The 19,957-nt window shown below is 43.7% G+C and overlaps 1 protein-coding gene across 2 annotated transcripts in view; it reads left to right on the top strand.

Moving 5' to 3' along the window:
* The window catches only part of ACVR2A (activin A receptor type 2A), a 46,704-nt gene extending 29,214 nt beyond the window's left edge, over positions 1-17,490 (top strand). The window contains exons 3-12 of one of the 2 annotated variants that reach the window (XM_088529154.1): positions 344-453; positions 1,779-1,933; positions 8,139-8,162; positions 11,483-11,626; positions 12,147-12,290; positions 12,905-13,050; positions 14,012-14,126; positions 15,364-15,502; positions 16,629-16,759; positions 17,282-17,490. In XM_088529154.1, the coding sequence (XP_088385280.1) occupies positions 344-453; positions 1,779-1,933; positions 8,139-8,162; positions 11,483-11,626; positions 12,147-12,290; positions 12,905-13,050; positions 14,012-14,126; positions 15,364-15,502; positions 16,629-16,759; positions 17,282-17,476 (1,303 nt within the window). In that variant the 3' untranslated portion in view covers positions 17,477-17,490. The remainder of the gene's footprint in view (positions 1-343; positions 454-1,778; positions 1,934-8,138; positions 8,163-11,482; positions 11,627-12,146; positions 12,291-12,904; positions 13,051-14,011; positions 14,127-15,363; positions 15,503-16,628; positions 16,760-17,281) is intronic. The other variant, XM_088529155.1, reaches the window with a different exon arrangement.
* The last annotated feature ends 2,467 nt before the right edge of the window (positions 17,491-19,957 follow it).

Genomic DNA, 19,957 nt, shown 5'->3' with positions numbered 1-19,957 from the left:
TGAATAGTGAAGTAAAACTACGCGTGATGTATACAGGGGACGTTGTGAAATATTCTTACTATTTTTTTTTCTTAAAAAAATTCTCCTTCGTACTTCTCTCCAACTTTGTGACTGTGATTACCATTAATGATATTTCATTGCAGGATGAAATGATGGATAAAATTTATTTTAATGTCTTTGTTTCATCTTCGCTTTTGACTTTATTTGGATAGTAAGATCTCTTGAAAAATTACTGAAACTCTGTTTCTATTTTAAATATGAATGTATGGTTTTTTTCTTGAGCAATGTTTTTTCTTGAGCAAAATAGTTCAAGTTGAATAAGGTTTACTACTATCTTTTATAGGAATGATTGCATAGAGAAGAAGGACAGCCCTGAAGTGTTTTTCTGCTGTTGTGAAGGCAACATGTGTAACGAGCGTTTCTTCTATTTCCCAGAAATGGAGGTCACCCAACGTAAGTCAGTGTAACACATTCATGAAGAAATTGCTTAGCAGAGTGCAGAAGCATTTCATGTTGTGTATGTTCACATGAGACTTTGCAGTGATCAGAAGGTTTCTGATTCCCAAGTGGTAAAGAGCTATGTGCCTTCATAGACAGAGCCTGGAAACTTGTCTGTTCACTTCTCCAGCTTGAAAGGGCTCTGTACTAGAAGAAAGTTGGTAAAAAGGTTAAAATTGAGAAAAGGTACTTTTCTCAATGTAAGAAAGAAGGATAATCTGGAATAATTTGCTATTTTAACATAAAAGGTTTCTTGTCAAATCTTACCTTTATTGCATGAATAAGGCCTTAAATCCATGTGGTATAAGCTGTATCATCCATGTGTGCATGTTCCAGCCTGTGGATGCTTTCCTCTAGAAATAATACTGTTCTGTTACAGACTAATTGAACCCTGTCATTTCTCTGCAAACTGACACGGTAACCTTTAAAAAGGGGGAAGGGGCTCTTCCCAGGTTACAAAGAAAATCAGTCCCATTAGGCAAATAAATGTTTTTAAAACAATAACTGAAAGACTATTAGATTATTCCTGCTTACTTTCTTCCAGTAAGAAATCTAATCTTACTTGGAAAACAAATTAATTTTAATAACTGAACTGAAAACAGAAATTGTCTCAAGTGCCAAGCAGTCCGAGGAAGTTGTGTATGAAATTAATTCCTTTTTATGTGCGATTAAAATAGCCTTCACTGACCCAAGTGACATTCTTGGCGGGTTTGTCACTGTTACTGCTAACCCAACAGTTGACATGGTTGTCATTTTCATTGTACCTCTCAGTGCCCCAAAGCTCTGGGGCTCCCTGTGCCAGCTGCCCCAGGAGCAGCGTTTCTCTGAAGTCCTTCCCAAGTCCTACAGAAGAGTCTTGAACTAATGGCTCTTTCTTTTGAGCAAATCAACAGTGCAGACTAACTTTGGCAGATTATTTCTGGCCTGTTCTACTTATGAATGAAATCACATTGTATATATTTTTTTGTTAATTAAACGAGAGCAGTCTTGAGAAACTCTTTAAATACAAACACACTGTAGGCACGTAGGTAGAAGTTAAAACACGAGCAAAACTAGATGTGCTGATCCATAAATCTGGAGGTCTAAGTTATTTTTGTACTCTTTAAAATGTTGCCTTTAGAATATGCTTCGGATTTGTAGAGTGCATTTTAATTAAATATTTCTTGCCAGTAGTGCTGATTACAATAGCTTTGAGAAAAGCAGGATCACAGATGTTCCAAGTGTGATTCTTAAAAGATGTGTTGCAAAAAAAATAATCTTTTTTTTTCCCTTCCCACCAGCAACTTCCAATCCTGTTACACCTAAGCCACCTCTGTTCAATACCTTGCTTTATTCCCTGGTGCCTATAATGGGAATTGCCGTGATAGTCCTCTTTTCCTTCTGGATGTACAGACATCACAAACTGGCGTATCCGCCAGTGCTCGTTCCAACCCAAGTAAGTGCTGTATTATGATTTCTTTATTTTCTTTATTTTCTTTTATTTTTGGGAAAGGTAAAACACTGCCTGGAGAGGAGAGAGTGAAAGGAAGCATGCATCTGTGACATGAACTGAAGTGTGTGTTATATCCCTTGTTTAAAGGTGTTAATACTTATTTTTCTGGTTTTGCGGCTACCAGCTTTTTATTAAATACCCCCCCCATCTGCTTTAATTAATTGATATTTGATGAACACCTGAGAAGCTTCTTAATATATGTACATGTCTATGAGGGGGGGAAAAATAAACAACACAGCTTGAGATGGCAAAGACTTAATATTGCAGGCGGGGTGTGGGAAGGCTCTGCTCCCCTGTGGTTAAAGGATCCCTTGTGTGAAAGTTGCCTGCAGCTGGTTTCAGGTACCTATGACTGAGCCCTGTGTAATGCTCTGCTTAAAAGCAAAGTGAAGCAGGGAGGCTAATACTGACCGCACAAGATCACAGCAGCAATTAGCAGGGAGCAGAAAATAGCAACTGGTGGAAGCCCAGCTATTAAAACCTGGGCCTGAGACACAGACACCATCTAAAGGGAGCAGGAGCCAAGCAGTCATTGGAACGGGCGCTGGGCTTCGCCTGCCTGGTGGCCTTGCTGTCATTGCTGTCATCTCTTGCCCAGGGCCACGCAACTACTGGGTTTTTGCAGATATTTTGCTCCCTAATTTGGGGCAGTGACCTCTGGGCTTGAATACAGTGATGTTGTGGGGAAAATGGCATTTGAGAACGGTTACACGAGTGTGCCCTGGACTTCTCTGATATTTTTGGTGCTGCTTGGCTCCAGGGTTTTCCAGGGAGCATTGCTGCCTGTCACTGAGAAACAAAATTGGATTCAGTTCCATACGAATAAATAAGAAAAGCTGGGGTGAGGAGAGGGAACAGCAGGAGTAAGTACTTGCCAAATAACAGGACATAATGTAGAGGGAAAAATATGTATTTCCTAGTCCTGCAGAAAAATATTGCATGTACTCAAACTTCATGCCATCTATTAGCATGAACTCTTGCGTACATAAAACTTTTCTGTATTTTGGGTTTTACACTAACCTGGAAGATGTCTTTATAAGATCAAAGACAGAATTGCTAGATCTGTCAGTAATTTCAGAATGTAATTTCCCTTCTAAATTTAAAGCAAATAAATACTGGCTAAAGTGCTAGGAAAGCAAGTAACTGCTAAACGCGTGTGATATAGAGAGAGCTTGAATTTTGGTGCTTTTCCTCCAATTTATTCTAGATTTTTTGTTGCCTGGTTTGTGTGTGATACAGGAGTGGCTACGTCATAACCTTTTATTAAATAGGATAATGATCTGTTTTGTTAATGCTCAGATTATATCTGTTGGGATAAGTATATGTTGCGTGTGGGGTAGCTGTGGTGTAATAACACTTTCTCATCTTGTGGTGAACGAGCAATAATGTTTGTGGAAAGTCGGGAAGAGCTACTTCTGTTTGAAAAACTAAATGAAATTATGAAAATAGCATGTAAAAAATATTCTAATATATGCAGCAGAACTGTATTTCTCAACTTTAAATTTGATTAGAGCTGATTTGAATAGGAGGCAGAGGAAGTAGGAAGACTTTTATAAACACCAAATATTTAAATATTTATATAATGAATAAATTAAATATTGATATAATATTTAATAATAATCAGAGCGTTATCCACAGTTTTTAGTCAAATTAATTTTTTCACCTAGGCTTACGAGGCAGGATGGTAAGATGGATTGGTAACTAGAATTAGCAGCGAAAGAAGAGTGATTTCTGTATTGATTTCTGGACGAAATCAATAACATCAAGAGCCTCTTGCTCTTTTCCCTTAGTCTATTTCGAGAAGATAAGAGGAGTGTCAGGGTGCACTATGTCCTCGTACTAATCTTTCCTTCAGTAGAGGTTAAAGGATGGACAAGGAACGAGTAAAAGATTGAAATGAGAAAATACAGCACAGTGGTACATTTGGGAAGAATTAGGGGAAGGAACATACTAAGAAAATAAGTCGTAGAACATGGTATAGGGAAAGAAAGTGCAAGATTGCAAAGAATGGAGTAAGAGGCAAGAAGAAATGTTTGAAACTGTAATGAAGTGTTAAGGACAAACTTTTGAGGGAATGGAAACAGCTTCCTTTTCTTTTAAAAGTAGAATCGTTTCCTAGTGTGCCCAGAATAGGGAGCAGCTCCTGCTGAGGCTCACGGTTGTGTGGATTATCTTATCTTCATATTCCCTTTGAACAAGCAGAGAACTATGCAACAACTCATGCAAGAGGAGCAGATTTTGTAATGAATTTAAGTTTGCATTTCCTGGTGGGTTGCTGTTGGGTATTTTGGTTGCAGGGAGCTCCTGAGGGGCCCCTATTACAGCAGGTAACTAGGGCTGAGCTCCTGCAAGTGTCTGCAGCACAAGTGCAAAGGCCTTGCCCATTTGCTACTCCATTTGAGATGGTTTGGACCATTTCTGCAGGTGTTTAAGATACAGAAGGGGTTGCTCTTGCTCTGTTAATTTGCAATCCTTAGCACTAAGTACGCTAAGACTGCCACCTGCGTGGACAAATGCTTCCGATCTCAAAATTGGAGGTAGTTTGGATTTCCCTGCAGCATCCAGCTAATATTGCTGGTAGAAACATGCCTGTGGATGGCCAGGGGCTCGTTTATGCTCGTTTATTTTTCATGTCTCTTGAGCTAGGGCCAGGGATGTTGGTTAATGCTGATTACAAGTGCAGCATTAGCCCTCTCCCACCTGGCAGATAGCACCATAACCTATTTTATAGTGTAGTAGTTGATACAGTAACGTGTCTGCTTTCTGTTAGTTCCCGTAGGTCCAGGTGCAGCTCTCCTCATGTTATAGCCACTGTGCAAAGAAAATTCACCACTGCTGTAGTTGAGTGCCCGTGTTATGAGTGTCCTATTGGATCGTGGGGTTGTGTTTTGGTTTTAAAGTAAGAGTCATGTGTTGAGAGGGTTGAAAAAAGCTTTGCAGATTTACATAACTTTTTTTCATAACCTACTTTTATGCTCTCTTTTGAAACATTTGAAGTGACTTGGGTCAAAGATGCTTCGTGTTCTTAACATCTCAGAGCACAAGGAAATCCTGATCCAGGCCAGCTAAGTATTACCTAGAATTGAAGGAATAATGATCCGCTGCTCCTCCTGCCCTTCTTGGAGCGTTCAGGAAGGCCAACTTGATTGCGAGGAATTACCAATTCTTTTTAATTTCCTCAGAGAGGATTCCTCAGTTGAAAAATAGGACTGCATATTATGCTTTTTAACCTCTTATATATCGCTTCCTTGGACTCCCCGAGTTGAGCACAATAGTCTGGTATGAATTTTCAAGGAAACATTTACCAGCTATGGCTGCTTCTCGCTGGTGTGCATCCAGGGTCTTGAAAAATCGTGTCCTAGATGAACCAAGAGCTCATCTCAGCTGAAGCATGTATTTGGAAGAGACCCCGAGCTGGTCATCCCTCTGCTTTTGGACCCCTGAGGCAAATCCAGCATGAGGAGCTGGCCTGTCTGATGGGGCTGGTAGGTGGCTCTCGCCTCAGCCACGCCGTGAGCACCTTCTTCTGGGCATCTCCTCCTGAAGACACGGGGCTGCAAAGACCTCCTTGTCCTTAGCTCGTGGGTTTGGGAGCTCGGGTTCAGCCCTAAGAAATGGCAGCTCAAAGCTGTTTCTGCTGTATGAAGATAACATGAGCTGCATAGCAGAGGAGGAGAAGGGTTTGCAGCAGTGCTGCCCTTGGTCAGCATGTGGCTGTGCGTGCAGACACGTGGAAGCTCCAGCTCTGCAAGGGAGGCTGGTAGGAGAGGAGCAGGCAGCAAACAAGCAGCTCCCTTTGCTGCTCCCTGTCACCTCTGTCACCTGCTCTCAGCCACCAACCCGTGCCAAAGGATTTGTGTGGAGCTGGGATGGCTTGCTTGCAGATTACCACTGGTCACGTTTCCGTACCTTGCTTTGATAAATAGAAATTAAGAAGTCTTTAATAGACCTTCATTTATTACTTTTATTCTCTAAATTACCCATCAGTTCATCAAATAATCTACCTTACACAATTGCAGTTTTGAGATGGTCTTTATCCTTCTGCCACACAAGGAAAATAGCAATTGGCTGCAGAGAAGAATGAAGAAATCAAGCGTTTGGGTTTTGTTCCATCTTTTCTTCCTATGCCTCTTTGCTATTATGGGAGATGCTCTTGTAGAGCCATTGCAACACTTGAAGAATAAGGAGAAGGAGATGCTCCAAACATGCAGGAATGTTGATGTTGGGCAGTGTTAATTTAAACAGCAGAACTAAATGATCTCGAGCCCTGGACCTCCAGAAGTGTGTGAGACTGTTGTGGAATCAGAGCAGGGAAGGGTCCAGTGTGTTCCCCTGGTTGTGGCATGGAGGGGCTTAAAAGAAAAAGAAAGCGTCTGGATGGGAGACTGTAAGGATGCGCTGGAAAAGGCCTGGTAAACAAGGAGCCCTTAAATGGGTAGTTGGGAGGTGGCTGCTCAAAGCATTCGTGACCCATTACATAAGTAGTTACTATAGATCTTTACCAGGAGAAATAATTTATATGGCAAATAATTGAAACCCATGCTTATTTAATACTATGTTTGCTATAAAAAAAGATGCCCAAGTGTCCGTTTCCAGATCATTATGATTTTGCTTTTGAATTAAAAAGTCCTTGTTTTTTAGTTTGCTTTTGAGTGAGCTATCTCCATTTAAATAAACCTTAATTGCAGCAGTATTTTTAAATGTTTAACAGGTAAGAGAACACTAACAGTGTTACTTATTCCTGACGTCTTAAGAAGTTGTTTCAGTTTTAGGAATAGAGAGGTCAAGGGGCCCGCTGACAAATATGTTGATGGCAAAATTAGGACTCTAGTTAGGAACAACCAAGGAATCACTGCAAGACATTAAAATATGTATTTGCTTTTGATGTGAACCTCATGTGGCTTGTGACTTGCTTGGAGTTGAGCTATGGCTGTGGATTGCCCTGGTTTCCGGAGGAGCCCGTGCAGCTCCGGGCTGGCTGCCTGCAGGGATCGCAGCCGAGTCCTTCCCGCCGCGGTGGATGCGAAGTCTCTGTTTGTGCCTGTGGTTACTGTTCTCTAGGGTTTTCCATTTCTTTCGTATTTATAAGAGCTGTATTAATTCCTAAACTAAACCAAGCAAGCAAACGTTTACATGACCGTGATAGCCATATGATGCTTAAACTGCTGGTACTCGCATTTCTATGGAAAAGTGCAGGATGGGGGGCCGGAGCGTGAAGGGTCAAGGACAGTGTTTCAATCACAGAAGCTCTGCGATATCCCTGAAGCTCTTGGAAGATCGCCTTGTGCTTCTAAATTTTTAGTGCTTTGGGGGTTTGATCCCCATAGAGCAGCAGGGAGGACAAGGACTTCTCTGTTTTTCGGTCCCATGATTACAGTTTTCCATTGAGGCACGACCAGAAGGACGGGATTTCCCTGTTCCTGAGGGATACACGTGATACCCAGGAGCTAGGGAAGTGAGAGAGCAGAGAGGCACGAAGTGACTCTCCGAACTCTTTTTACAACCACAGGAAAGAGGGTTATTAAACAACCACACAACCGTTTTCATGCTGTGAATGTGAATAACTACCGGTGTTTTTCAAACCGGTGGCACCCGGGGCCCTGCTGGTGCGGCCGGCAGGGAGCACTTGGTCCCCCCTGTCGCTCCTTATCGCAGTGATGCCAGGCGTGCGCTGGCCCTGCTCCAGCACAGGCTCTTAGTGCGCTCCTGAGGACGCGGTCGGAGCGGCGCTGAGCAGCGCGCGGCGCCTTTCCGTGTGCTCGGCACCGCGTTCCGCACGGCTCCGGCGCCCGGGATGCGCTCCCGGCGCCCGGGACGCGGAGCAGCAGTGCCCTCTCGCGCCGCTCCTCCTGCACGCGCTTCCCCTGCCCGGGCACCCGCCGCGCTGCCTCCCTCCTGCAGCCACAACACGAGCTCAACAAATGAGCTCTATTATATTCCTTTTTTCTGCCTTTTTTCTTTGCTGACCTGTTAATGATGTTTTTTAATTTTAAATCATTACTACTGCAAGAAGGTATTGTTACCCCCATGAGCATTTCTGTTGTTAATTCACAGTTTGCTTTGTCTCATTGCTTATAAGCTGTTTTTCATCTCGTTCTCTAGATAAATAGTAATTTCTTTTGCTTGTGTTTTCTCCCCTCTCTGCAAGCACGCCTTTCATATAATGATTGAGGTAAGATGCATTGATGTTTGTTCATGGTTATGAACTTTCTGTGGACATGTAAGAAGTAGTTGTGGTCTGAATTACATTTTTTCCAATATTTTTGGATCAGAAATTTGTAAGCATGCTCGGGTTAAAAATATAGATTTGGCCATAGCTTTCATAAAATTCACTGTAATTTCTCAGGCTGTCGAGTTAAAACATCTGCAAGGAAAACACTCTTTTAAGCCTGCTCTGATGTTCTTGCTGTCCGGAAGTTATTCTTTTTATTTATATTAAATTAGTGATAGCTCACGTGAAACCGCAGGTAACTTAAAACTCTTCATTGAGAGATGTTACTCGCACAGAACAGGGAGCGTTAATGAATATGGGAAAAGTCAAGGTTTGAGTTGTAATGAATACTTGATACTTTTGTCGGTGCCTGTCCCTGCTTAGCAGCTGAAATGCTCCCTAAATATAATTGAGAAGAAAATAGATTGTTGCTATTTTTTCCCCAAAAATCTTACATCTGTAAAGAGTTATTAGAAAGTCCCTCCATTCATAGTGACTATTTTACTTCAAATGGAATAATTTCAGCCTAGGCAAGAAATATCCTGTTTGCAGCTGACTGCTGTATATGTGTTACTTGGGGAAAGTGTTTGTGATAGAAAGTAAAACCTGTAGGATTTCCTTGGAGTAAGAAAGAAGAAAAACTATTGGTGTATCCGTGTTCGCGGGGGACACAGAAGTAGATAAAAAGGTTAGAAGCATCATATAAATCATGGAATGAGTGTTAGGATTGATGACAGAATTTTAAACCTGTGACTCCTTCCACTGCTTTTGCATCTAAACTTCACAGATAACCTGGATAAAGCCAAACCTGCCCCAAACCAGAAAGGGAGAGAATGACTGAGACTGAGCTCGGGCACTTTGAGTGCAAACTTGTTGAACATGCCCACAAACCACTGGCAGAATAAATATAATCAGAACCCATATAACCAAATACACACCGTTTAACAAAGAGCACGTGTTTGGGCAGTGAGATTTTAGGGTTTCCTCTGCGTTTTGGAGAGGGGTGATGTGTTTATACACTGCCACTCTGCGTAACGGGACGTTTTGCCCCCGTTTGGAAACACGTGATGAGGTTTGGGGTTCGATTGCTGTATGAAAGCAGATACCTGGGCATGAACGGGGGGCTGCTGGGCTACATGGGGACAGGCTTTTTAACCTGCTACTCAGCTTGTTGTGTTTTTAAAGGATTTGTACTTTAATATATGTTAATATTCTGTCGGATCTCGAAATCCAGTCTTTAAGTCACTCAGGACACCCTGCTTCTGGGAGTTAGCACTCTCACATTTAATAGAATGTTGCTTCTGTCTCTTAAGCAATGTGAGGGCAGCTGAAATGAAACCCCCAGGTACAAAAATGACCCGTAAAGCCCCGTTTGGAGCAGAAAAGCAGCTGAGTCGAGTGTGTCGGGGGGACAGGGACAGCCAGGACAGGGGAGCGGGCTCCTTGCGTCCTCCCGGGGCCCCGGCAGCCGGATGGGCTCCTACGTGGGATAGTCACAGTATTCCCTTATTCCCGCTCTGCCGTCATCCCTGCCACCGCAGAGGGGGTCTGGAAAAGCCTGGTGCAAACAGCTGTGCTGGGGCAGCACTAGCAATTCTGGTTAGGAGCAGAGTAACCTGGTCCAGGAATATCCGTGCATTAAAACAGGATTTGGGGTCTTAGAGTAACTGCCTGCTTGTTTGGATAAAACAGTTCAGAAATAAAAAGGAGGAGAATAGTATTATTTACAGCTGTGTTAACAGATGGCAATTATTTTCTTCATTTCAAAGTACTGTTTATTGAGGGCTTTTTGTTTGTTTATTTTTAAGTGGGAGGGTGTACTTTGGAAGAGCACGGGAAGCTTTCATTTCATAAAAGTATTTCAACGAGTAAAGAGATACGGAAAAAAACACAGGAAGTTGCGATATACCGGGAAATAGTTTGAAGTGAGGGGATTTTTGAGGAGTTGTGGAATTCCAATGTATGGAAAGTATCACATTTGGCCTAACGTGACAGCGAGAACGGCCTCGTGGCCGCTGCGTGTGGAGGAGCAGCCTCGGGGCTGGGATCACCCTGCGGTCCCCAAGGCTCGTGGGGAGCCCTGGAGCAGGGCCTCGGCAGGGAGAATCCCTCCGGAGCGGGATCGGGAGGGCGAGAACCGAGCTCTGTGTCGGAAAGGATCCCGAGGCCTTAAACAACATTTTCTAAACGTTGTTTATCAGGTTTAAGCCCTGCAATTTTCATGTAGCTTCGCTTTATTTAAGCATCTCTCTTATATTTGCAAAAAGGATTTCATCTTTTTTGAGGGCAATATTTGGTTTTGGTGGGGCTCTAGTTTGACTTTTATTTAAAAAAAAAAAAAAAAAGAGAGAGAGAGATTAGGTGATGAATTTGAAATACTACATTTTCTTTTACAGGTATTAATTTCAGTGGAATTAGGTTCCTTTTTTTAATTATTATTATTTTTTATTTATTTATTTGATAGGACTAGCTTCACAACTTGATTTCTTTCTCAGGGACCTATTCATTTGACAAGAAACAAGAGCCTGTTAGGTGTTCCCCTGCTTAAACCCCCCAAAGCTGCTGGTGGGTGCAGGAGCCCTTGTCTCCCTACAGCCCTGACGTGCGTTTGCAGCTGCAGTTTGGCCAAAAGGGTGTCTGAAACGTGCCCAGTTCTCATGTTCCGAGCAGGAGCACTCGTATCCTTGACTGCTCTTTCCCGCTTTGTGGTGGGTTTCTTCGGTCTTTCCCTGGAAGTTTTACAGCTGGGGAGGAAAGTAAGTTATAGTAGTAAAAATTGATTGTTGTTTTATAGAGAGGCGTGTGGAAGTGCATCTGATAGTTGTGGTCGTGGTAGGGAAAGACCTTACGGAAGTGCTAGGGAATCTGATGGGTAGAGTGGGAAGAAAAAGACAATGCAGAAAGAAGCTGATCTTTTGCAATAAAGTTGAAAATCTACTTGTTACATTTAGAGGTGTGTAATACAAGATACGTAAGATGCCCACCAGTAAAATTCCATATTTTATTTTACGCGTATTTCCCACATATTTAATTTTGCACACATTTCATTCCCTGCCTTTCCCTGTGCTGTCCCCCGGGTGAGGCTGCCGCGTGCCGCAGCGGTTCTCACGCCGTTAACCTGTGCTCTGAGCATGTTCCATGGTCACCTCTTCCCTCCCATCCACAAGGGAGGCTGTTCCTGGTTGCTGTGGGGGAATTTACTGCCGGGGCTGCTTGTTACCAAGCCTGTCAGTGGTCTCCCATAACACAGCACAGCTCCTCACGTCTGTTTTGTGTTGCAGGACCCCGGGCCGCCGCCGCCATCGCCGCTCATGGGGCTGAAGCCTCTGCAGCTGCTGGAGATCAAGGCCAGGGGCAGGTTTGGGTGCGTGTGGAAGGCGCAGCTGCTCAACGAGTACGTGGCCGTCAAGATATTCCCCATCCAGGTAGGCAGCAGCCTCAGCAGCCCGCGTTGCCTGCACCGCCAGGGGTTGCCTTTATAAAGGAAATCAAGGAAAACCCGCACCTGGTTCTCGAGAGGTCTTTTTCATTGTAGTGTTATACATTGCTTGTAAAATTAAAACACTATAAAATTTGCAGTGTGTAAAAGAGCTTTCTGTTTCTATGGTTCGTACCTCTGACAGTTAATGTTGCTTTCAAAAATTACCGTTTCCCCCTAAACGGGGATGTGACATACAAAGAAAGACAGTTTTCTTCATATTATTGATCCATTAAGTGATTAGTTTGTAGAACAAATATTGTATTACTCTAAAGATTTATAATTTCAAAATAATCACTCTCACATAGATCCTTCTGATAGTAAATCCTGACTTAACAAAAGCTAGATTCTCATTGCATTGGCAGACCATTTAGCAACACGCAGAAAGTCACAGGAGGAAATTTCTCTCATGGAAATTACCTTTTGGTTCTTATTATTAAGGTATTAATTTGGTTTCTTTTTTTTAGGACAAACAGTCATGGCAGAATGAATATGAAATTTACAGTCTACCCGGGATGAAGCATGACAATATTTTACAGTTCATCGGTGCAGAGAAACGAGGCACCAGCATTGATGTGGATCTCTGGTTGATTACAGCCTTTCATGAAAAGGTTTGTCCACCCCTGGGGGTGCTGGCTTTGCTTCTAAATACACTGCACAACCAGCTGGAGAGTCTGGTGAACTTTAGACCATTCAGAAATAAAATTTAAAATAGTTTTCACTTGTAGCTTGTGTTATTTCACGAGGTGTCAGTCTCTTCAGAGTCGGTGTCTTTTTGAGGATCTGCTCCATATAGGTCCCGCTAAATTAAACAAACTTGGAGATTCTTATGTTTTGCTTTTGTTTTACTTGCATTGATTAGTTGATCTAAGTCTTTAAAGAAATATTAGGTATCAATTGCATTGTGATAACCACAATAAAAACATAAATATATTAAGAACGTATTCACTGTCTTACAGTGCAATATTTGTTTAGATCTTTTAATATGTAAATTACAGCGAAGTGTAAAGAGGAAAAAAAAATCTATTTGTGTACCAGAGATGATGCTAAAGTCATTTGTGGCTGTTGCTAAGACCTGTGGTGTGTAAAGGCATGTAAAGGTGTACCAGAAAGCAGAGCGAGGCAGGCAGGGATGTTGTGTCCTTCAGTCACAGAGCCCATCTAGAGGCTCTCTTTAGGTGAGTGGAATTAATCTTGTAACTCTCTTTTTCCCTTTGCCACGCAGGGTTCCCTAACAGACTTCCTCAAGGCAAACGTGGTTTCTTGGAATGAGCTGTGTCACATTGCTCAGACTATGGCCAGGGGCCTGGCTTATCTTCATGAGGATATTCCGGGCCTGAAAGATGGACACAAACCTGCCATCTCGCACAGGTAACGAACATGTCAGGTGTTTCAGGGGATTGTTAGTGCTTGGCTTTGGGCTAAAGGCTGTGGAGAATTCAGAGAGTTGTTAGTTTTTATGAAATGTCGCAGAATAATTAGGAGCCTAATAAGAACGATGTGCTCAGCCTAAAGAAAAAACTAGCTAGTTGTTTATGGGAGGTGGCTTGGTGATCGTGGCTGGTGTCATAAATTCCATTTTCGGGTAGTTAATATTTATGTTCCTTATGCTCTGTATGAAATAATTGGTATTTGAGCTGCTCAAAACATCACTCGTACTAACTTTAAATAACATCAAATACCTTCAGACAGATGCATTAACTGTAAGTGATGTTTTACCTGTTGTTGAGTATAATTGCTGTTTTAAATAAGGAAGGTATAAGAAGGTATTAATGGAGGCAGAGAGCTGAAAAATAGTGGTAAACAAAGGGAAAGATGGGCACAGAGGAAGGGAAACAGATCCCTCTGATTCTGGAACTTGGGAAGCAAAGAAACTCGAGCCCATGCAGGACACGTGGGACTGTCTGCATGGGCTCCACTGTTGTCTGCTTATGCAGACAACTGTGTATTTCCTTATAAATCATCAAAATTCCTTTTGGAATGGTGTTTTGTTCCCTATTTTAAAAACAAAGCACAGCTGTAATGGAGGAAGTATGCATTAACTACGCTTTTGTGCTATTTCTGTATCATATTTGCTTATAAACCAGTTTATATTTGAAAACTAAGTATAGAATGTTAAAGATAAACATTTAGTTGCATAAGAATAAAGGTGTAAAACTATACTTCTATTTTTATTATTATTATTTTGTTGCTTAAATAGACTGTTCATTTATGCTTTTCCTGCCTTTCATATTACTACAATTATACATGATCTCTATTTTGCTTTTTCCTTAGAACTTTGTATAGGATATTTCATGTTCTAGATTTCTAATTTTTTTCCTTAACTTGAAAGGGACATCAAAAGCAAGAATGTGCTGCTGAAAAATAATCTTACAGCTTGTATTGCTGATTTTGGTCTAGCTTTAAAGTTTGAGGCTGGAAAGTCTGCAGGGGATACGCACGGACAGGTAAGGCTGCTTTATTTGTGTGTATGAGGTAACTATTAACTGCATGGCAGGGGAGGCTGATGGGTTAGACTTTCCTCATGGCCTGCACGTCTGTCATCTGCTCCATTTTTGGTGACCTCTAAAGAAGGCAATTTTGGCTTTCACTTCACAGGCTGAAATGAGGCAGTTGTGCAGGTAATAGCAGATGGCAGCGTGGCCTCCTCCCTTCTCAATTTCCTTCTTACTGGAGGATTTTGACAAGGAAGAGCAGTCTTGCTGGCTCTTTACTAAGTGTCACTTTGCTAAGTGTCCTGAGATACTGTTAAGAAACTGAGTAATGATAATGGCAGCCAATTTCTGACTTTCTGACCTAGCAAAAGTTCCCTGAAAACATTCCAAGCTAAATACTGGCCATGCAAAAGATTTTTTTTTTTTTTTTTTTTTTTTTGGAGTACTACATAGTTTCAAAATCACAAGCTCATTGATCCGTTATGGTTTCTGGAAGATTAAATATATTTGGTTTTAGGCAGACCTTCATAATTTATGGTTAAAGGACAAAAATAAAATCCATACAGTAGAATTACAAAACCTCAGTAATGTTCCTCAAAACGTAACATAGCTCTTTATGGCTTAAATAGCTGAGCAGAGCTTGTTTATACACATTGCCTGCTCATTTGTTCAACTGCAGGAGCTTCACCAATGATTATGGCCAAGATAAACGGACAATCTTAAAGTTTTCATTTAATGTCCAAATTTCTGTAAGAAATTTATTATAACTTTTTCTCAGAATAACTTGGAATGTGGTGACTTGTTTCCCCTTCTTTGCTTTTCCTCTCCTGTCATGTGGAGTCCCCTTAAGTGAAACTGTACATAATCCCTTTGACATTAAAAAAATAATTGAGAAACAGTTTTCCTGCAATCTGGAAAAAAAAATAAGGAATGGTCGGGCCAAGCGTGTTGAATTGTTATGGAAATAAGTCATTTTAAAATACATTCAGATTCTGATAAACATAAGTGGGAATCACAAGTATAGGGCCCAAGCTGTAATAATACTTTTAATTCCTTCAGCTTTTATTGAAAGAATAGCAAACACTTCCAAGATTTATTCCTAAGTAAGACTAATCACGGCTATTTTTAATCTTGGGGGGAAAAAAAACCCTCTTGTGCAGGGTTACAATGTTAGCAACAGCTAGACGAGCGTAACGCGGGCGCTGCTGGTTTTTACGGGATCAAACGCTCCCGCTTCCCTCCTCCCCAGGTGGGCACGCGCCGGTACATGGCTCCGGAGGTGCTGGAAGGCGCCATCAACTTCCAGCGGGACGCGTTCCTGCGCATCGACATGTACGCCATGGGGCTGGTGCTGTGGGAGCTGGCGTCGCGCTGCACGGCCGCCGACGGTAAGAGGGGCCTTCCCGGGAGCCTCCGCGCGGGAGCGGGGCCTTCCCGGGAGCCTCCGCGTTGGAACGGGGCCTTCCCGGGAGCGCAGGGCCTTCCCGGGAGCCTCTATGCGGGAACCCAGCGAGACACCCACCCTCGGGCACGCTGCAATCCAGGGCCTCCGGTACTGGTTATCCCAAGCTGGAGGGTGGTATCCGGGCTCACAGGGATGTCAGGGTTCCAAGGGAATCTCGGCCGAGTTGCTGGTAGCTCCTAGATTGAAGGTGCCGGAGGATGGGAGGCATCTCGGGTGTTTTGTCAGCTACGGAGCCGTAACAGCTGCTTTTCTAAAAAAGCAGATTGTTGGATCCAACTGTTAAGCTATTAAGATATCAGACACTATATTTTAAAATATGACTTTAAAAACAAAAATTCTGTGAATAGAGATCTTGGGCTTAATGAACAACATGTTGGAAAACGAAGCTCAAAAACATGTAGGAGAAAATGCATTTTCGGCAGTACCGAAAGCCGCCAAGTCCAGCTGGGAGATGGGGCAGGCACCGGGGTTGCAGGGGGCAGTGCTGGTTATCCCAGATGGCAAAGGAGGCTCCAGAAATGCTGCTCCATGAGGAGCCCTGCACGCTGCGATGGAGCGGCGTCACCACAGGCACCAGCCCTTCACCTCGGCCATCCTCCTCCTCCTCCTCCAACACACTTACCTTGCTTTAAAACTGCACCTCGGAGCGTGAGGGAGACTACCTATTGCAACAAATATTTGTGTATTCTCTAATTCCTAGCTCAGGGTACGAGGTTTATTCCGTTACTTCTGCTAAGGACAAGGTAGTCTCAGCACAAGGACTTTATCCTGAGCTCTGGGGATTGCAGCATAAAATGCAGCAGGTTCCCAAGGGCTGCAGCAGTCACTGCTGCGGACCTGGGGGTACATGGGCCCTGAAAACACTTGGTGTCCTGGTTAAAATACCTCCTAGCACGTTGCTTGTCCCAGTCCCAGCATTTAATGGCAACCAAAAGTGAATTACTCTGTTGCGTTTTGATTATGGACTGTGAATCTAAGCTACTGGGCTTTCTATCTATATGCACTGGTGGAATATGTGCGTTTTAGCCCTTTATTCTTGTTGTTCACAGGCCCTGTGGATGAGTACATGCTGCCATTCGAAGAAGAAATTGGCCAACATCCCTCCCTCGAAGACATGCAGGAGGTTGTAGTTCATAAAAAGAAGAGACCCGTTTTGAGAGAGTGTTGGCAAAAGCATTCTGTAAGTAGCAAAGCGATCAAGGTCGTCAAAGTTGTGCTTTGGACTCCAGATTTTGTCATGTTTGTGTTGCTGTCCTTTAGGAAGAACTTTGATTTAATAATTATAGTTAAAATTAAATGGGCTTTGAGCTATATTATCTTCGTTTTAAAATATTAGCTCTCAAGTGACTTGAAAGCATTTGAGTATTGGTGAAAAAGGAGACTCTTGAGTTTAATTTTGGAAATTAGAATGTGTATGTTGAAATTATATTTAAAAAAGGGTAAGCAGTGCCACTTAAGCAGTTTGTGGCATCTCTTACGGAGGAAAACTGCTTTTCTGGTTTGGTTTTCAAGTTGAGGTTGGTATCAGCACCACCAGACCATGGCACCAGGTAGCGGAACCCATTCGTCCGCGTTGCCTGCGCTGGTTAAAGGGTGCAGCGCGAATAGGACAGGTCCAAAACAAACAGGCCCTTGGAGCCCCCTTCCCCGGGGCGTGCTGGGGACGGGGCACTGATGTGTGACGTGGCTTGTGTCCCTGCAGGGCATGGCCATGCTCTGCGAGACCATCGAGGAGTGCTGGGATCACGACGCCGAGGCCCGGCTGTCCGCGGGCTGCGTGGAGGAGCGCATTATCCAGATGCAAAAACTCACTAACATTATAACCACAGAGGACATCGTGACTGTGGTCACAATGGTGACAAACGTTGACTTTCCTCCCAAAGAATCCAGTCTATGATAGTTGCACTGGTCACGGACTCGTAACTGGAGCTGCTAAAGCGAACGGGACGGCTCAGCCGTTCCCGCTCCGTGCGGGAAGGACGGTAGGTCTCCCCGGAACAGCGGCGAGAGGGGCCTTGTCCTTTGTTTTCCCTTCCTCTCTCCTCCCAAACATGGATCCGTGAGACTTTTTGCATTCCCTGCTCACACCTGAAGGACACGTGACTGAGAGATGGTAACGTGTTATCGAGGAACTTAAATGAAGAATATGGACCTGTACTGGCTAATCAAGTGTTTTAAAAACTGACATCAGATTTCTTAATGTCTGTCAGAAGAGACTAATTCCTTAAATGAACTACTGTTATTTTTTTTAAATCAAACATTTCATTTCAGATTTAAAAAAGGGTAACTTGTTTTTATTGCATTTGCTGTTGTTTATAAAAATGACTATTGTAATGCCAATATGACACAGCTTGTGAATGTTTAGTGTGCTGCTGTTCGGTGTACATAAACAAAGTAATCAAGTGGGATATAGCAAAGAGGCTTCCAAGTATTACTTAACCTCCCTCAACAAGGTATACCTCAGTTCCACCTCTGCTAAATTATGAGATTGACAACACTAACGAAATTTGAATAATAAATTGATCCGTGTTTTGTAAATGATGTATTTCAAATTCACTGTGTTATTTAAAAAGGGTAAGCTATGCTTCATGCCAACAGTAAATGGCCATTCCTAAAGCAGTGTTTTTAGCCTTCTCTTGTGCTAGCTTGTTGTGTATAAAAAAAAGAAAAAGTGCTGTTTATTGAAACAAAATTTTTCTTCCTGTTTTTAGTTTAATTTTTTTCTTACCTCCATTTCCCAGAATATCTCATACATTTATTTAACTGAATACTATTTAGGTTTGCTGTGTCTGAGGAATATTTGAAAACTTAAGCATGACTTTTTTTAATTTTTCTGTGAGCTGTGACACTGGAAGGCTCTTAACTCTTGTTCTTTTTTAAAAAGCCTTTTTCCTATTTATGTTAGTGCAAGCTCTGCCCGCGTGTCTGTTTCCCTCAGCAGGGTGCAGGGGGCTCTGCGCCCTGGTTCGGGATCACCTCAGGAAGCTCCAGCTCCCCCAGCTCCTTCCTCCGCTTCGCTCCGCTCCCAGCTCGGTGCCACCTTCCTGGAGCGCTGCCTCACGCCGGGATACGGAGGTTTCTCCTCGCATCGGACTGAAAATTATAGCCACAGGTTTCGATTACGACTGCTTAAAAATGTCAGGGACAACTCGGTTACGCTTGTAGCTTAAAATATGCAATGACTATTCAGAGGTAACGAATACCAACGTACGTAGCATGGATGGATGCGCAAAAAATAAGGAAAAACACGGGAACGGCTTTAACCACTCCAACAATATTTTAGAGGGTAGGAGGTCGAGCCTTATTCCAATTAGAACTGACAGGTAGGTGGGTGCCAGAGCGCTGCAGCAGGACCCTCTCCCTACACTTGTTGCCCGTCCTCTCCCCTACACCCCTCCAGGCCCCAGCAGGGCTGCAGAACCGGCCCGCTGGGGACGGGCTGAGCGCGTCCGCAGCAGCGGGGCGGAAGGGACCCGAACCGTCCCCCGTGCTCTCGGTCTGCTCTTGGGCACGTCTTTGCCCAAGGTTTCACGCAGCCCCGTGCTGGCGCGTTGGCACACGCTGCTGTCGGGTGCAGCTTGGTTCTAAATGAACAGAATCTCTTTTGGCCGCTGTTTGGATTGACGCTTTCGTTTTGCTTCCGTTGTCAGTGCGGGGCTGTTGTTTAACCTCCCCAGCAGCGCGTGGAATAGCTGATGAGTTCTGAACAAATCCGCACCCGCTCGTGCTTTCCTGCCGCCTCCTGGCTCCTGCTGAGCTCTAACCCCTCTGAGGCGCTGGTGCAGGCGGGTTAACAGGGTAGTAGCGGGCCCAGGGGCTGTCCCTGTCCCCCATTGCAGGCCCCGGGGGTGCCTGGCTGCTCCAGCGCCATCCGTGATCGAGGGTGTAGAGCAGCACCGTGAACGGGTGCTCGGAGCAGAGGCGCTGCTGAAGGGGCAGCACCCAGAGCCCTTGGGGCACGCGGCTCGTGCAGGGCCGGGGTTCCCTGGGGATGTCCCTGCGCGCGCTGGCTGCAGGGGGCTCCAGCCTCCGCTTCGCACCTTGGGGCAGATGTTTAAAGAGCAGCTCAGTGCGCTCTGCCCCTGCCAGCGTGGGGCCTGCCAGGGAAACCGTGCCAGGCAGTCACCAGACACGTCCTGTTCACGTGAGCATTCAACAAAGAGGGGTACCAGGTTGCTCCTCTTCTCCAGCGTCTTTTTGAACCTTTTTTAATGCGTTTATTTTTATTAGGAATACTTGGTACAAAATGCAGAAAGCTGTAATAGGGGGCAAAATGATTCAAGTAGCATCCTTGACGGAACATCATTTACCTCAGATACTCAACCAGCAGTACTTTACTTTCCTTGGCTTTTTTTTTTCATTTCTTTTTATTTTTTTT

The sequence above is a fragment of the Tinamus guttatus genome, unplaced genomic scaffold (genome assembly GCF_059628265.1).
Source record: "Tinamus guttatus ecotype Peru unplaced genomic scaffold, ASM5962826v1 Tinamus_guttatus_pri_ptg000325l, whole genome shotgun sequence".
Classification (NCBI taxonomy): Eukaryota; Metazoa; Chordata; class Aves; order Tinamiformes; family Tinamidae; genus Tinamus; species Tinamus guttatus.
Note: the sequence above shows the minus strand (reverse complement) of the source record. Positions and strands in the feature narration are given on the sequence as shown.